At 38.0% G+C, this 18,061-nt stretch overlaps 1 protein-coding gene across 3 annotated transcripts in view; it reads left to right on the forward strand.

Annotated features, from left to right (window-relative positions):
• UROS (uroporphyrinogen III synthase) overlaps positions 1-18,061 on the forward strand; it is a 582,635-nt gene that overhangs the window by 86,829 nt on the left and 477,745 nt on the right. The window contains exon 3 of one of the 3 annotated variants that reach the window (XM_044056186.1): positions 6,926-7,009. The exons of 1 other annotated variant lie outside the window; for it this stretch is intronic. In XM_044056186.1, the coding sequence (XP_043912121.1) occupies positions 6,926-7,009 (84 nt within the window). Of the gene's footprint in view, positions 1-6,925; positions 7,010-18,061 lie in introns of those variants that run through there. One more of the 3 variants, XM_044056188.1, reaches the window with a different exon arrangement.

Below are 18,061 nucleotides of genomic sequence, written 5' to 3' on the forward strand. Positions count from 1 at the left end.
CCTTGTAAACCTCTTGCAGCAAAAATCCATGACAGCGAAAAAAGCATTTATATCACAACATAAATTAAGCGCTTTCGTCCGCTAATGCAGTGTTCACTAATCGAACTTCATCAGAATTATACAATGGATAATTCAAAAATACATTAGATATGAAATAACATTCTAAAATTCTAAAGTTCCAGAAAATTGTACTGGTAGGAGAGGGAACTACCACTCCTGTCTGATCCATTTGAGAATGCTTCTCACATTAAGATTCCCATTAAGGCCAGGGGGCATGTCAGCCTGAAGTCTAATCTGCCATCTAAGCACTTTAACTTCAAGTAAAGGATTGCAGTCTCCATAAATACGTAGAAGGCAGAGCGTTCATCACACACTCCCAGGTAGACAACGTTAGTGCTATTACAATCAGAAGAATCACTAAACTGTATCAGAAACTTGGGATTGGGAAGTTGGAAACTAGCACCCAAAGCAATAAAAGGGCAGCAAACACATTTGCCACAGTTGTACATCCCTGTCATTTGAAGAGGGCATCTAAGAAGAGAAGGGAACTTTTTTTCAAAAAGATTCTTCAAAGACCTAGTTCTCTTTTAACTAAAACTAGGGGTGTCACCCAATACCCTGGACATTTCATGGCTACTCTTAATAATATCCCAATTCTTAGACAACATTTTCCTAATGGGTTCTGCATCTAGAGAAATGGGAAGGGGAAATCTGGTGAGGTCATCAGCAGGAACCGTAGACTTGGGAATGTAACCAAATTTAAGAATGGGAGGATATTTACTGTATCTAAATGAAGTAACTTTATTCAAAACATCAGAAACCAGATTTTCAGGGTAATGTTTGTCCACAAAAAGTTGTTTCAGAAAGTTGACTTTCATTAGAAAAAACATCATCATCACTCACAATGCGACTAAGACGTACAAAACTGCCCCTTGACTATGTTACTTTTCATAAAGGGAGGATGTTGGCTCGAAAAATCAAGGTAGTTGTTACGGAAAGTGCTTTTCCTATGGATGTTGGAAGGGAATCTGTAAGTAAGGGGATCTAAGGCCAGGGTAATGTCCAAAAAATTTACTACATTCCCTTTTCCATAGACAGTAAAATCCAAAAACTCTATACTCCGGCTCAACTGATCAAGAAAACAATCTAGTTCCATAAGAGACCCTTTCCACAAGAAAAAAAATATCGTCAATAAAACGCTTGTAATTACTGACGAACTTGAAACCCTCTAGCTTAGATAAAATGTCAGCTTCCCAAGCACAAAGTACTAGATTGGCATATGCTGGAGCTACCTTAGCTCCCATGGCTACTTCTTGAAGTTGCTGGTATAAGATACCATTAAACGTGAAAAAGTTATTATCCAAAACCAGCTTAAGCAAAGTGGTGAAAGCAATAAGTCTGTGAGGGGGAGTAGAAGTATGCTTGACAAGATAATTGGTCACATTTTCCAACCCTTCTTGGTGAGGAATGCAGGGGTATAAAGCTACCACATCCAAAGTGACTAGTATGCATTGTCCATCAAGAGGTGGGCACCTGTAGATTTCATCTAAAAATACCCAAGAGTTCTGTAGGTAAAACTGAGAATCTTGAACTAATGGATTAAGGAAAAAATCCAACAAGGCTGAAATAAATTCAGTTTTGGTTTTCCCAGACGCCACAATGTGCCTAAGAGGGAGATCTGTAGAGTTTTTATGGGTTTTTGGTATCCTAAAAAATCTGCCCACCTGTGGTGATTTAACTTCCATGTAATCCATTTTCAGCTCAGAAATACTTCCTTCCTGATATAGTCTGGCTAAGGTATTATCAATCCTCAAAAAACTGTTGGAAACAAAATCAGGGGAAACTATTTTGTATTTCTCAGTGTCAGCTAATATAGCTTCCATCTTACTGTTATAACATTTAGTTTCCATAATAACAATGCCCGCTCCCTTGTCAGTTTTAAGGATTTTATTGTCAGGATTCACACTAAGGCTATCAACTGCTGCCCTTTCTTCCTTAGTTAAATTATGCCATTTAAAAGGAGTTTTACTGCTTAAAGTAGCTCTTATTTCTCTCTCTCAAACCTTTGAAAAAATGTTCAAAGCTGGATTAACAGGGGGATCAAATGTGCTCTTCCTTTTTAAAGGAGACACTGGACTAACATCTGAGTCAGTACTATCACTGTCTGTAGATGTAGAACCAGAATCACAATCAATAGCATCAATAGGCAACCCACCAGAGTTAGCTACAATACTCAAGCTAGTAATTTCATCAGCATCAGTATCATCGATAAAAGCATTAAAATTCTTGTTTTTTATGCCCTGTTTTAAGTTTAGTTTTCTGCAAAAAAGCTTAAGATCAATTAAAACATTAGTAACAGAAGCCCTTTGTGAGGGAATGAAGTTCAAGCCTTTGTGTAAACAGTTTAAACAGTGTTCATCAAGAGTAATGTCTGTAAGATTAAAAATGTCTTGGGTGTGTACAAGGTCAGGAAACGGGTTGTTAGAAGCAGTTAAAAATGTCTCTGTCCTCTTGCTCTGCTTCTGCCTCTCGCTCTCCCTCTCAATCTGCCTCGACTCCTTCCTCTGGAAAAAATCATAGGACTCTGTCTGGTCGTGGAGCTGAACAATAAAAAATGATCAGCACTAGTGGAAGCAATGGGATCAAAATTGTCTATATGTTTGAACTGTCCATTTTGTGCTGGGAATGTATTTTTAACAGTAAAGTGGTTGGGATCTGTTAAAAGCCTCTCGAAACTCAATCTGCCTCGATTCCTTCCTCTGGAAGATGGAAGCTATATTAGCTGACACTGAGAAATACAAAATAGTTTCCCCTGATTTTGTTTCCAACAGTTTTTTGAGGATTGATAATACCTTAGCCAGACTATATCAGGAGGGTAGTTTTTCTGAGCTGGAAATGGATTACATGGAAGTTAAATCACCACAGGTGGGCAGATTTTTTGGGATACCGAAAACCCATAAAAACCCTAAAGATCCCCCTCTTAGGCACATTGTGGCGTCTGGGAAAACCAAAACTGAATTTATTTCAGCCTTGTTGGATTTTTTCCTTAATCCATTAGTTCAAGATTCTCAGTTTTACCTACAGGACTCTTGGGTATTTTTAGATGAAATCTACAGGTACCCACCTCTTGATGGACAATGCATACTAGTCACTTTGGATGTGGTAGCTTTATACCCCAGCATTCCTCACCATGAAGGGTTGGAAAATGTGACCAATTATCTTGTCAAGCATACTTCTGCTCCCCCTCACAGACTTATTGCTTTCACCACTTTGCTTAAACTGGTTTTGGATAATAACTTTTTCACGTTTATTGGTATCTTATACCGGCAACTTCAAGGAGTAGCCATGGGAGCTAAGGTAGCTCCAACATATGACAATCTAGTACTTTGTGCTTGGGAAGCTGACATTTTATCTAAGCTAGAGGGTTTCAAGTTCATCAGTAATTACAAGTGCTTTATTGACAATATTTTTTTCTTGTGGAAAGGGTCTCTTATGGAACTAGATTGTTTTCTTGATCAGTTGAGCCGGAGTGTAGAGTTTTTGGATTTTACTGTCTCTGGAAAAGGGAATGTAGTAAATTATTTGGACATTACCCTGGCCTTAGATCCCCTTACTTACAGATTCTCTTCCAACATCCATAGGAAAAGCACTTTTCGTAACAACTACCTTGATTTTTCGAGCCAACATCCTCCCTTTATGAAAAGTAACATAGTCAAGGGGCAGTTTGTACATCTTAGTCGCATTGTGAGTGATGATGATGTTTTTTCTAATGAAAGTCAGTTTCTGAAACAACTTTTTGTGGACAAACATTACCCTGAAAATCTGGTTTCTGATGTTTTGAATGAAGTTACTTCATTTAGATACAGTAAATATCCTCCCATTCTTAAATTTGGTTACATTCCCAAGTCTTCGGTTCCTGCTGATGACCTCACCAGATTTCCCCTTCCCATTTCTCTAGATGCAGAACCCATAAGGAACATTTTGTCTAAGAATTGGGATATTATTAAGAGTAGCCATGAATTGTCCAGGGTATTGGGTGACACCCCTAGTTTTAGTTACAAGAGAACTAGGTCTTTGAAGAATCTTTTTGAAAAAACGTCTCCTCCTCTTCTTAGTTGCCCTCTTCAAATGACAGGGATGTACAACTGTGGCAAATGTGTTTGCTGCCCTTTTATTGCTTTGGGTGCTCATTTCCAACTTCCCAGTCCCACGTTTCTGATACAGTTTAGTGATTCTTTTGATTGTAATAGCACTAACGTTGTCTACCAGGGAGTGTGTGATGAATGCTCTGCCTTCTATGTAGGCAAAACTATTAGAAAACTTAGTGATCGCATTAAGGAACACCGTCAGGCTATAAGGAAAGGTGACTGGAAAAATGCTTTGGCTAGACACACACTTTCTACCTCCCAATGCAGCACATTTTTGTTCCTAGTACTTGATTATGTGTCATTACCTTATGGAGGCTGCAATCCTTTACTTGAAGTTAAAGAGCTTAGATGGCAGATTAGACTTCAGGCTGACATGCCCCCTGGCCTTAATGGAAATCTTAATGTGAGAAGCATTCTCAAATGGATCAGATAGGAGTGGTAGTTCCCTCTCCTACCAGTACAATTTTCTGGAACTTTAGAATTTTAGAATATTATTTCACATCTAGTGTATTTTTGAATTATCCATTGTATAATTCTGATGAAGTTCGATTAGTGAACACTGCATTAGCGGACGAAAACGCTTAATTTATGTTGTGATATAAATGTTTTTTTCGCTGTCATGGATTTTTGCTGCAATGGGTTTACAAGGATTTATTAAATATTCTACACTGAAGATTCGTTTCCAGTTCTTCCTGACTCCATTGGTACTATAGTTTTGTTGTTTGTTTTTGTACCTTACCTCGTGGTGGACAGTTTTGGACTGTTTTATATATATATATATATATATATATATATATATATATATATATATATATATATATATATATAAAATTGCTTCCCGTTAGGGGGGGCACCTAACATCTGGGGCAAGAAAAACTGATGTAATGGCATTGGCTGCATGCTTTATACCCCTACCTGACATCATGGAAGATAAGACAGCATCTGACGCAGGACCCAAGACTTTGATAATCAGGCTGACTGAGGGCTACTGCAAGCAGATAACCCAAATGTGATGACTGTAACAGTGAATACACTCAAACATCTACATTTATGGTAAGTGTACACAAATGTACTTTTCCTCACTCAAGTCATTTCATTACATTTATCTTTTAATTCTGTACGAAGATTAGGAGAAGGTTGAGAAAGTCTTGCCATGGTGTGGTGGTCCATGTGATCTTTTGGAATCACCCCTGGACATATTTTGTTTCAGGTGGTGTAGTGTATTTGTTCTTTTTTTTGTCACTGTTTGTTAAATATTTATGACAAGATATTAATAAGTACAACTAACATTAATAATCTTTACTTATATACTAAGGTAATTTTTAACTGCTGAACCAAACAAGGTTTTGAACCTTTATTCACAGATTTCATTTTGCATGGAACTTATTGAGGATACCTATTCATCCAGGTAGTAGTAAAAACATATTGTTGTTACACTATCACTTGTAAAAGCACATTGACTCTAGTTAGTACCTACTTGAATATGACTGTCTGCAAATTGCTGTTTTGGGAAAAAATGTCTAATAGTTGTGAGATGGAGCCATAAGTAAGAATACTAATGTTTTAATGCAAATGTTTATATGTAACACTAATCAAGTTAAGTTATAAAGCATTTCAAACTGTATTGAAATATACTACAGTCTTCTTCATTTGACTCCAGACTCAATGTCAACATACTTCATATATGAGAAATTCCTGAAAGATATATGATCCCAGAAGAAAGGCTTTTATTAGAAAATACTGTAGTAATAGATTATTGGGAAAGATCACTGGAGAACTCTTGGGTGGTACAGAAATGTCATTAGTAAAAATGTGGGTACATGCATTCCTAACATTCACCAGTACAAGTATCCTAACTGATAATCTGAGGAATTGGACATCCCAGTTTTGTCCCATCGTTTACATTTCTGGCATACAGCAGCAAGGCCTAGAGAGACAACACTGAGTGACAACATTAAAATGAGTTGAAGAGATTTGTAGCACTGGAGGATTTGACACCTCCATTCTCACTGTTGTATTTTTGTGATGGTGTAAACATTGAGTAAAGGGGTCAGGTGAGTCACAGTCTTTCTGTGCAGCTATAAAAAAGGAGGTAAAGCAGAGTTCAGGACAACTTAACAAAAGCTCACTCTTGACTTGTATGACAATCATTACTCTGTGTGTGTGTGTGTGTGTGTGTGTGTGTGTGTGTGTGTGTGTGTGTGTGTGTGTATGCATGCATAGTAAGCTCCATACTTAATGAATTTTGGGGATCTGGCTGTGTCTTGTGACCAGGTAAGTAACCCTTCTCTTCCTGAACTAGGTAGTGTTTTCAGTGTTACTAATGCTTCTGTCTATATATGACGCAGGTAGTTACTATAAAGTCATTTCACGCAGGGAGATTGTATTAGGTGAAGGTTGTTCTGCATGTACTGAGTGCTCATCTGATGTGCACAGGGAAGTTGTGATGCATGCCTGTGTTAGTCATATTTGTGCAGTGTAAGTAATGCAGATTTCTTAATCCAGAGGAATTTGTCATGTTCCATAATTATCTTTGGGAGAAAAGGAGCTCATCCATAAAGCAAAGCCCCCGAGCATGGGTCCCATATCAGCAAGTTATCGCATAAATAGTTTTTATGAAGAAATTTGATATTTCTATTTGTCTATTTCTAGCTAGATGACTGACAACTGTCCTTGGAGATGAATAAATATCAAGATGTAGTACTGAGCTGTTCTTGCTAAATAAACTGCAAAATATAACAAGCAACTAAAAGCATTAATGTTGTGTTTACTTTAAGGAGTTGGCATTACAAGGACTGGAAGCAACATTAATTTCTGTTCTCTCCTTTGAGTTTGTATTTCTCCGTGAGCTCTCTGAAAAGGTAAGCAAAATTTTTAAATTCATATTTATGTATGAAGTGTGTGCTTGCATCAGCCAGTTCATTTGTCAAAAGAGGTTGTAGCCCTATGACTCAAATGATCCAAGTAAGAGTACAGGACCTGACATCTAATAAATTGAAAAATCTTTGCAATCTGTGGCTGATAGTCACCTGATGCTCGACTCTTGCGTCCCACTGCTCTGGCAGTCACTGTGTTTTACCAAGCTAGGAGGGTAATCTTCTCTGGAAAGCTACAATCTCAGGTGATGTGGGATGATGCAAGTAAGATGGGAAAACAGATAAGGATAGAAAACCACCACAGGAGCCAAAGTTGGTGAAGCAGCAAAAAAAAAAAAATAAAAAAATAAATAAAAAAAGAATTTGCATTTGCATTTAGAAGCTGTAGCTCAAGTATATTAATTACAGATTATTTTTAGCAAGATAAGTTTTTCGATGCTGTACTGCACATATGATTTATATATATATATATATATATATATATATATATATATATATATATATATATATATATTTTCTTTTTTACATAGTCCAAGATTATTTTTTAAAAGTCTGGTGAAGTCATTTTTTCTCAGCACTGAATGCCAAATTTTGTTTATAAAAGAATGATTTTTTTTCAGTCTTAGACGTAAATCCTGATTATGATTGTGTCTGACTGGGAGGAGAAGCTGTTTGATTATAATAGGAAATTTCCCTTTTCCATTTAAACTAAATATTTTTTGCCTGTTTCCAACAGGCAGCATCGCAACGATAAAATCATGCAAGGTAAGCCAGATACTAGCTCTCAAGGAGGTAAGTTACTGTTAAAATGGCTTTCTGGTCCCCAGGTGCTGAGCTCATCCTTAACAGGAGAGATCTTGAGCCAGCAGCTGTCTTCAGCTTTAGTGAAAGATGAGGAGCTCTGAGGAGTTGCACTTCCTGTGTCTACCTTACAGTTAGTCCATAGTGTTAGTGCAATCCCGGCACCTGCTTGATTCTTCATATCTTTAGGACAACCAGTTTGATCTTGGGGAGTGGTCCCTTTAGTCACATTTATATGGGGTCAAGGGTATTTGGGGCTCAGGTCTCCTCCAGGACCAGTAGGGTCTTTCAGCCCACAGAAGGGTAGGGTTTTGGATCATCTTGCACCAAAGGTTGTTGGAAGACCTAGATTTAAAATAAAAAGTTTATCTTGTGGGAGCCTAAGCTGTGAATGATGGACTGCATACTTAAGGAATATGACCTGATCCAAACACTTGGCCTTCTAAAGGTCAGTCTCCTCTGTGCACTGTTGTCCGAGGGCATGCTCTTGTGTTAAGGCTCCATGATGCTTACCACTGTACATATGCCTGTCATATGCTTACCTTTTCATCTGTGGATGAGCTCATCACTGGAACTCAGAGGAGGAGTGAGGTCCCCTCTAAGTTTTGTATGAGGAGTCTAAAGACCCTTGGGTTAACTGTTTCTGAGTCAGACAAGGACATTACATCCTACCCTTCCTTTGGAGAGACCTCGAGGCTCATGCTGTCTTCCACAGATTTCAGCAAACTCCTTCCCTCCAAAGCCCACTGACAAACCTTTTCCATTCCTTCTACATCTGCCATCCTTATCACTTAGCAGATAGTATCTGGAAATTCACCCATACCTGAAATCTTTACACCCCTACCTGAAATCTTTACTCCCCTGAGATACCAAATTGCATTTCTGAACTGTCTCACTCCAGTCTTTCTGTCCAGATCACAGTAATCCAGTTAAGATTCATTAACAAATTCTGATCACCCTCCCTCTTTCCAGCTTCACCCTTTAGATCTGTAAGACTTCTGGTAAATTTTTTAAATTACCTGACTTATTTCCTCATTAAAACATCTTTCCTGTTTCCTCCTTTATCCATGCTTTAAGCCCATCATTCATGATCTCATTTTAACAATTTTGGCTGTTACGCTTCCGTTTCTTTACTTTTAGGGTTCAGTCTTTTTTCCCTCTTAGCCCAGCAGAACATATTCCTTCTCCATAACTCTTTCTCCTTCCTCCTTTTCTTTTGTCCATTGATTCTAAACTTAAAACCTTAATTTTCCTCTCTGTTGGATACTTCCCCATCCTCAGGGATTTCCTTGCCCCTGAATATTATTTCAGTGATTCTGTAGTATCCTTCTCATTTCTTCCATTTTAATTATGCTATCCTGTTTTCTTCATTATTCTCCTCTTCCAAAAAGTTTTTATCCTGTCCCACCTTGTCTTCTCTATATACTCCTCATTCTTTTCTTAATTATGCTTCATACTGTCATATCTTTCATTTTCTGCATTTTTCCACTTTTCTCCAGTTCAACAGTTCATTTCCACCACCACTTACCACTCTACTGCTTTTTATTTGCATCAGCATATCATCTGCATGACTAGAAAAGCAATTTTCTCCTATGTCTGTTACTGCTACCACCACCAGCACCTATAAACATGTTCTCCGAAAAGCAGTCTATCTGCTCTCTTTCCTAACATTTAAAAAAATGAATCCCTCCTTTCTCCATAAATTTGTTGCAGACATCCACTAGCTCTTGCTCAGTTATTCACTTATTTGATGTCCTCTGAGACCACCAGCTCCACTCCTGACATCCAAATAAAATATGTTGTCTGCATCTAATACCACATTATAATACAAATCCACCATAACCCTGTCACCTATATTGCAACCTCACCCTTGATGTGCAAAGAATGGTGAGGTATCTCCTCATTCTTCTTTGGTCCAAAGAGGATACCAAGCACACTTCTCACTTTCATGACTTTAAACTTTGCTGTCACTCATCTCTCCATCTTACACCTGAACACTTCCTCCCTTCCATCACTTTCTATTTCAAAATCCCACCATCCCTCTTTTCCTTCCCCTTTTCAGAGTTTCCCACCTGAGCTACACCCCTATCTTCATAACTTTCCACTTTAAGTTTCATATCCTGGAACATAATTATCATTCTTAACCTTTAGATCACTTTCTCTGTCTTTATTGAGTTACTCAATCTACATTTCATTAGAATTCGCTGGTTATTGTTCAGCGAACAGTCATTCACTGAAAGGGGATTTTCACAGATGTAATATAGACCCAGGCTGGCGTGGAGATGATGGCATCTTGATTTAATGCCACATAACTGCTGTGGGGATATTTTTTTTCATTTTACTTCTATGTTCCTGAGCACATCTAGTAACTCTCCAAAGTTTGGATGTGCAAAAGATATTAATGTTGAACTATGTTTCGGTTCTGCAAGGGGTTGATGTTAACAGGACATCCTATAAACCCACAGGCGGCATTACATGGTTGTCTTCTAAGTTTTCACCAGGGGAAATCAAGCTGCTAGTTTTCACCAGGGGGAAATCAAGCTGCTACATGTTCCCCATGTTTGTGTCCCTCCCTGTCCCCAAGATGGGCATGCCCATCCTCCCCTGCCAGGGCTTCAGGTGCTCCAGTCACTAATCAAACTTCTATTGCCTGGGCCATAACCAGGCTTTTATCCCTCTATGCCACAGTGCAACTGAGAGCTTCTCCTTTTGCCTCCACTATCAACCCCCTCTGATGCCTGTAGATTGCTCCTGGTAGCTCCATTAATCCCATATAATAAAGACAATTACATCATAAGCTAAAATCCCACATCACCTCTTCTGTTTTTCTATCCATTTATTTTCAGTGTTCCCCCCATTGTGTCTTCCATCCTGTGTCAGGCGATAGTTCCCAATTACTGACCAGCTCACTTTTCCGTGCATACTGCTGTCACTCTAATTGCAACCTTATTTCCCATTCTTTTATAATCTTCACTCAAGATGTACATCTTATTGTTCCAATTATAATAATATTAAGACAATACAATAAGACATTGACATAATCCAATATACTTACACCATACAACCATGTCGATTAGGATGATGGCCCCTCTCCCTTACTTAAACATCCTCCAGAATCACACTTCTTTTTAAAATGGATCAAAAATATAAAAATAGTATTTTGATGTGTTTTCTCTTGATTAACATGACTGCTTCCATAGCTAGGTAACCATTCATAGGCCCCCTTACTAACATTTGCAAAATAAACACCTAGGCCTACATATATATAGTAACACACACACACTCCTATATGTGTTTTGTATGTGTGTGTGTGTGTGTGTGTGTATATATATATGTATGTGTGTGTATGTATATATATATATATATATCTATATATATTGAAGGTTGGGCGTCGAGCTGGCACCTCGGCACCGTAAAAATCTACTGCCAATCATTAGCGGACCGGAGTTCCGCTGTGCGACCCCTAACCGGGAAAAGCCGAAAGAACAACAAGAACATATAAAGAGAGAGATTGTGTGTGTGTGTGTGTGTGTGTGTGTGTGTGTGTGTGTGTGTGTGTGAGAGATATGTATAGTATATGTTTATATTATATGCAAGTCTTTTTTTCCTATAATGCAAATCTGAGCATCCTTGAATAACTTATAAACATAATCAACTATTTTACCCATTGTAGCAGTGTGCAAGTAATTTAATCCAACAAACTACACATTGTGACTGTGTTCTTCACATTTGCCCCAAAGTGCATAAAATGCTTATACCTTTTGGCTATCTTCTAGGGTGGGAGGATAAATATCCTCTCTAATCAAATTTGCAATGTTTGACAACAGCTTTTCACTGCACTTTTCAGTCTGTCCATCATACTGGCTCTCATTTCGTCAGGTTGGTCTTACGCCCTCCATATCTTTATTGACCCAGGTATATATCTGCAGTCATCCTTCTCTCTTCAGCTTCCTCCATCTTTGTTCTTGCACTTTTTACTTATCAACTTGGTCTTCATCCTATGTACCTGAAAAAAAATGGAAAAATTGACAACCTAGCCATCTGTTACAGTGTCCACATAGAAAAATTTAAACAGAGTGAGCTTGCCTCCTTGTGTACTGCTTCATCTACTCTTAAATTAATTAGGGAGTTAGGAACTTCTCTTTCTGACATATTGTACTGTTTCTTTAAATTATTAAACCTTTTTATTAATAAAGTACCAGTGTGTAATCATCTCGTCTGGTTTCTGCACTTTTGTGTGTACAATTTGGCAGCACATAATCTCATGACTGTCTGTATGTTATCTGACTTCTTAACCACAAATTAACATGGTGTTAGAAATGGAGAGACAATTCATTCTGAGACACAGTGCAACTATTACCTATGAGAAATTGCTTTCTACAAGTGAGCTTGTCTGTAAATTAGGAAGTGGACCCAAACATTTGATTTGCTTCGGACTCTGAAAAGGATAGCTGAGAAGCCTGCCAGAGTACATAATTCCACATTTCTGCATGCTACAGGGAAGAAGCAATTAAAGAGCATAATACATCTGAGTCTCAAGGTGGAAAGTACTGTTGTTATGAAACAGAAGTTTCACATTCTGTGCAAGCTGAGAAAAAATGCCATATATTTGTCAGCTGTACATCATGAGGCACAAACTCCCATAGAAAGAATTGATTCATGTATCACTTAAAGAATATTTCCAAATCCCTTGAGTTTGAGTTACATGAGTGAGTGGTTCAATATGGAATTGTGTGGGAAATACGAAATGATCAATCAAAGGGCTGATTGTTTAATGTAATGTTAACTAAAGTCACGTTATGTGGTTAGTGGAAGAATGAGAAGTGTGTAAAATTATATTTGAAAATAAATAAATAGATTTGGCAAGAAAAGAGAGAAAATAAGCCGTGAAACAACGTCTCTGATACATTTTGCACAAGATGGACTACATGCATGAAGAAAAAACAGCCTGTATTGAGTCAGTTGTTTAATCTGTATTATGAGAAATCACTTCACTAGAGAGTGTTTGAAATGCAGAAAATTAAATTACAGATTATGTAGTAACATAGTGGAATGGAGCCATGAAAATTATTTTTATTTTTGGACAGTATAAATATAGAAAGAGTTGAGGATGTAAGACTATGAAACTAAAATATTTTGAAAAATATATCAGTTTGAGCTGTTGGTATCAAATCTGAAGATAACAAATACAGTACTTATTTGTTTTAATACTGGCAGTAGGAAGAGTAAAGTATGATGCCTTCTCAAACGTTTGAATTGTTGAAAATGAAAGCTAACCTATCACATTCTGTCATTTGTTCTGAAATAGCTTACTAGTGAATATAATAACAAGAAATACAAAATTCATTTTCAGATATTTTAAACAGAGGGTCTTTAAATATGTGATGGGTCACGGGTGACTTGCCCGAACCTCAGAATGGTGGAGAGTATGCATAGTGTGCTTGTGAAAAGTGATGATATGTGTTGGCTCCACTACCCAGAGGGTTGAAGCCCTATTACCCATTTGATCTATGATTGAATACCTACCTAACCAGGTACTAGAGTGAAAGTGACTATTTGATGTTGGCTTGAACATTCTCGTGAGGGAGTTGGTTCAGCTTGCTGTTAAACAAGCACATACTGGAGAGGATGGTACACAGCATGCAGTATAAGGGCTAAGAATGTATCATTGGCTGTTATCTGTGTGAAAGAATGCTCAGGCGAGGGCACAGCAACCCCCCCATTACAAACATGAACTTCAACCACTGGGGGAGAGGGGAAGGCACAGCAAGCCCCCCAGTTACAAACCTGCATTTCAACCACTGGAGAGAGGGTTAAGACCAGTGGAAAGGGGAAATGGGAAATTTTTCACAGATCTCCAGATGATGGTCTTACAGCTATCTGTAACCTCAGTGATGAGGCACAAATTGCTAGCTGAAACAGGGCTTTATGATTGGAAGGCATATGGCAAGAAAAGCAAATATCACTTGATTAACAGACTGAGCTTACTGAATGGATGAATAATACATTCTTGGCATTAATACAGGCATAAATCTAAAAAAAATACTTGAATAAGACTATAAAGAAGGAAAATTGTCCAACTTGCACTATAGAAGTTGCTGTTAGTGTCATGCAAAATACTGAATATTTAGCTTTGCTAGGTGCTATTGAGCGATTTTAGCAAATCAAGCTAGATGAAGAAAGCTTCAAGCTTGCCTAAATTTAATATTTTTATAAGGAGATGTAGATTATTTAGATTACTGTTTGGTATTTCATTGGCACCTAAAATTTTTCAGAGAACAATAGTTAGGAAATTAAAGTGCTAGATGCTACTGTCAATATCATATTCTGGTATGGGCTGCAACCAGAGAAGAGCACAGAAGAGTGATTCAGTTATTAAACAGAAAAAGACAGTTTAGCCTCAAACTGAGCAAGAGTAAATGGAAGATCAGAATTAAGATGTATGTTTCTGTTTTAATTTTATAGGGCTTAAAATCAGATAATGAAAGTATCACTTCACCCCATAGCTATTCTCTTTCTCTCTCTGTTTCCTTTTTCCAAAATCTTAGAGTGTTGTATCCATAACTAGATTCTTCTGTTTCTCCAAATTAACACACTACTCTCTCCTAGGCAATGTGTCTTCCACCACAGTCATAGCACAACTGCTACACTTAGGTTCATAGGTTGGTACTAGGCTATCAGCCCTAGGGCCTATGCAAGCCTAGCCATAACAAATCCCTGGATATTTCTTCTCACAATATTTACATCTCTGGACCCCTATCTAGCAGGGCGACTGACATGATCCCCGGGGTGAATTTCCTATCTCCAATCCAATCATCAAGGTTCCTTTTGAAGAGGGCCAATGAGGAGCTCTGCTTGACATGTATGGGCAGTCTATTCCAGAGTATGGGGAGTCTCTGGGTCAGGAACCTATCCCTCTAGCATGTTTTGTTCATTGTAATGACAAGGTTTAGATCCCTGGAGCGTGTGGCTCTGAGGGATTGGGATTTCTTTAAGTGGAGCATGTCCAACAGCTCAGGGTTTGACATGGCCTTGTATGTTAAGCAGAGATCGCCTCTGAGTAGATGATATGCCACAGAGTATAGCTGGAGTTTTTTTTAGACGGTCAGCATATGGAATCTGATTTAGGCCTGTGATTCTTTTAGTGAGGTATTTCTGTGGCCTTTCCAGCTGTTGCAGATGTCTTGTGAGGTACATACCAAACGGGGAATTATACTCTATAATGAGTCTAATGCGGGATGAGTACAGTGGGACAATGACCTCCTTTTTTCTGGATGAAAAGCCCTTAGTGATGAGGTGTGCCACATAGAAGGATTTCCTGACTGTTCTGGCGATGTGGTTATCGAAAGTGAGACCACTGTCCACCTGTGTCCCTAAGTCTCTCATCACACCTTCGATGTTTAGTGTCCTGCCATGTATGTGGTAATTCACGGGTACACGTTTTTTTCCAAAAGGGATAACTATACATTTCTTGGCATTAAGCTTGAGCCCAGGGCTCTGGCACCAGGCATCTGTTTCTGTAAGGCCCTTTTGTAGAATATCCACATCATTTGGGGATTCAGTAATGGCTCCCAGTTTGCAGTCATCTGCGAACTTTGTTAGCCAGAGTCCCTTAGTGTTGACCTGTACTTCAGAGAAGTAGATGCCAAACGAGTGGTCCCAGGACTGAACCCTGAGGTACTCCACTTGTCACTTGTCTGGAGCTGGATTTGGAGTTGGCTACTTTTACAGTTTGCTTTCTGTCAGTAAGCCAGTTGGCAACCCATCAAGTGATGTAAGGATTTATGCCCAGCTTAGTAAGTTTATCTATGATTCTAGAGTGGGGGATTACAACTGTTCTGTACTACTGCTGTTCCAGTATACGAGTGGCTACTAGCGTTTTGTCTTGTGGTTCTGGTTTTTACATTGGTTTGAACAAAACGCCGGATTTCAGGTGTCGAACTATGGATACCACTCGTGCTTCAGTGAGCAATGCTTCACCCAGCCACGGTAAAGAAATAGCGGACCTTCGGGCTGAAGTGTCCGCTTTACGTGGAGAGGTTACTAAGCTTTTGGAACTTTTCAGCAGTGAAGGGTGGCGAGAAGATTTGTTTCATCGTGAACCGGATGTCAAACAAGCGGGTCACAACAACTTCTCAGCGCGTCATGACAGCAATTTTCTTTGTAATGACTTTGGAGTGAATCCTTCGGAGATGGGAAATAGTGTGGAAATTCCATCAACCTCATCTCCTGGTATTCCAAATGGGCAAGAAATTAAATCTCAAAGAAGGGAAGGGATTGACCTCTCTAGTACTGTGGGCAGAGTCGACAACCATAAAATGGATGTAAACGACTTCACTTTTGACTTCTCATTTGGAAATTTAACCGAAGAGGCGAGACGTACTGGTACAAAACCGAAAACTTCGCAACCAGTTAAAACATATGGTCAAGTTTTGGCTAAGGACAATAGAGTTACAGGTACTTCTGTTTTATGTGATAGGCAAGAGGTTGATGTTACACATAACAAAAAAGGTTACAATTTAAAATAATTTTTCGACAAAAATTGTAACTTTGATATTTTAAAAGAAAAACCATCAGACAGCAGTGATTTTATATGCAAGGGCACTTTAAAAGACATCATTCATGCATTTGGTAAAAAATTGAATACTATTAATGCAGTTAAGCTTGATAACGCGTATTTAAATCACTGTTTGTCTTTAAAAATTGTACCCATGGGTTTAAGATTTCACAAAGTACCTATGGGCATTGATATCACTGAAACAGTAGTAAATGAATTTAACATGTTGTTTGATACATTTGGTTTTCAATATATGAAGACCCTTATTAAATTTAATGATGCTAAACTATGCAAATGTATTAATGAGGTTGAAAAAATGAATCATACTATTATACAAGATTTGGCTTTTCCTCAGTGGGAAAGATTGTATTACAAACAATATGAGACAGCAGAATACAGGACTAAAAAAGCCTTCGAAAAGAAAAACAGAAAGTTACATAGGGATTTAGAACAATACAAATGTCATGAGATGTACAAATGGACTAATAAGAAATCAGTGCATACTTATAATGACAATGAATTTTATAGGTATGACACACAAAACAATAAGGAAGCCTACACACAAGAGGGAGATTTTTTTCAGGTGACAAGGAAAGGACAATCTGCAAAAATGGAACCAAGGGGGGAGATGGAAGAAAATGTTTTGAGTTCCTCTCAGCCTAGTTTATTATTGAATGGTAGCAACGTGTCATGCTCCATTAGAATGAGTGGGGATCATCTCATTAAACAGGATGGAGTGGTTTGCGAATATAACAACTTTAAAATATTCAATTACAGTAATTTGCAATTGGAGACCACTCACTTCACCCTGCTATCTAAGGGCATGAAATTTGTCCCCGACTACTAACTTCAATTTGGTAGACTGTCTTAGTGAACTGAAATTATATACTAGAAAGTTAAATTTGCCCTTGTTGTTCAAACAGAACACAGTCCAGAAAGAACGGAGCAACAAATTAAAGAAAAAAGTTGCTTTATTCCTAGTAACAACTTATATGTACAGAGTTTTGAAAAAAAGACCTCTAGGGACATTTATGAACTTAATAAGAAAGTTTCAAGAACTAAGATAAGAAGAAATTTAACATTTGACGAATGCAAACTTTTAGATGAGTTGAGCACTAACAACAGCATCCGTATCATGAAACCTGACAAGGGAGGAGGCATGGTATTGTATGATGCCTTCTCTTACAGTACTATCATTCATGATATTTTGCACAACTCAGGAAATTATGCTGTGACATCTTTGAATGAGGTTCATATAGCTTACAGAAGAATAGATATGTTCCTGGAAGATTTTTTGTTAGAACAAAGAATTAGTGAAGAACTTTACAATTTTATGAAAGTGGAAGATCCCATATTGGCTACAATTGTAGGCATTCCCAAAATTCATAAAGACATTGCTAATCCGCCATTTCGTCCTATAATCTCAGGAAGTAAATCCAAAACTTTCCCTTTAGGTGTAGTAATTGACACCTTACTGAAGCCTATGTATTCTGATATTTTACACTTAGTTAAAGATTCCTGGGAATTTTTAAAGAATTTCCCAGTTCATGCTAACTGTCAAGAATTACTGTTTACATCTGTGGATGTTATTGATTTATTTTCAAGCATTCCTTTAACACAAGGCATTACTGCATTTACTAACAGTTTGAGAAAACACACTACTATGAGTTGGGACAAGA

This window comes from Protopterus annectens, chromosome 14.part0 (genome assembly GCF_019279795.1).
Source record: "Protopterus annectens isolate FY-2018-M chromosome 14.part0, PAN1.0, whole genome shotgun sequence".
NCBI classification, from domain to species: Eukaryota; Metazoa; Chordata; order Ceratodontiformes; family Protopteridae; genus Protopterus; species Protopterus annectens.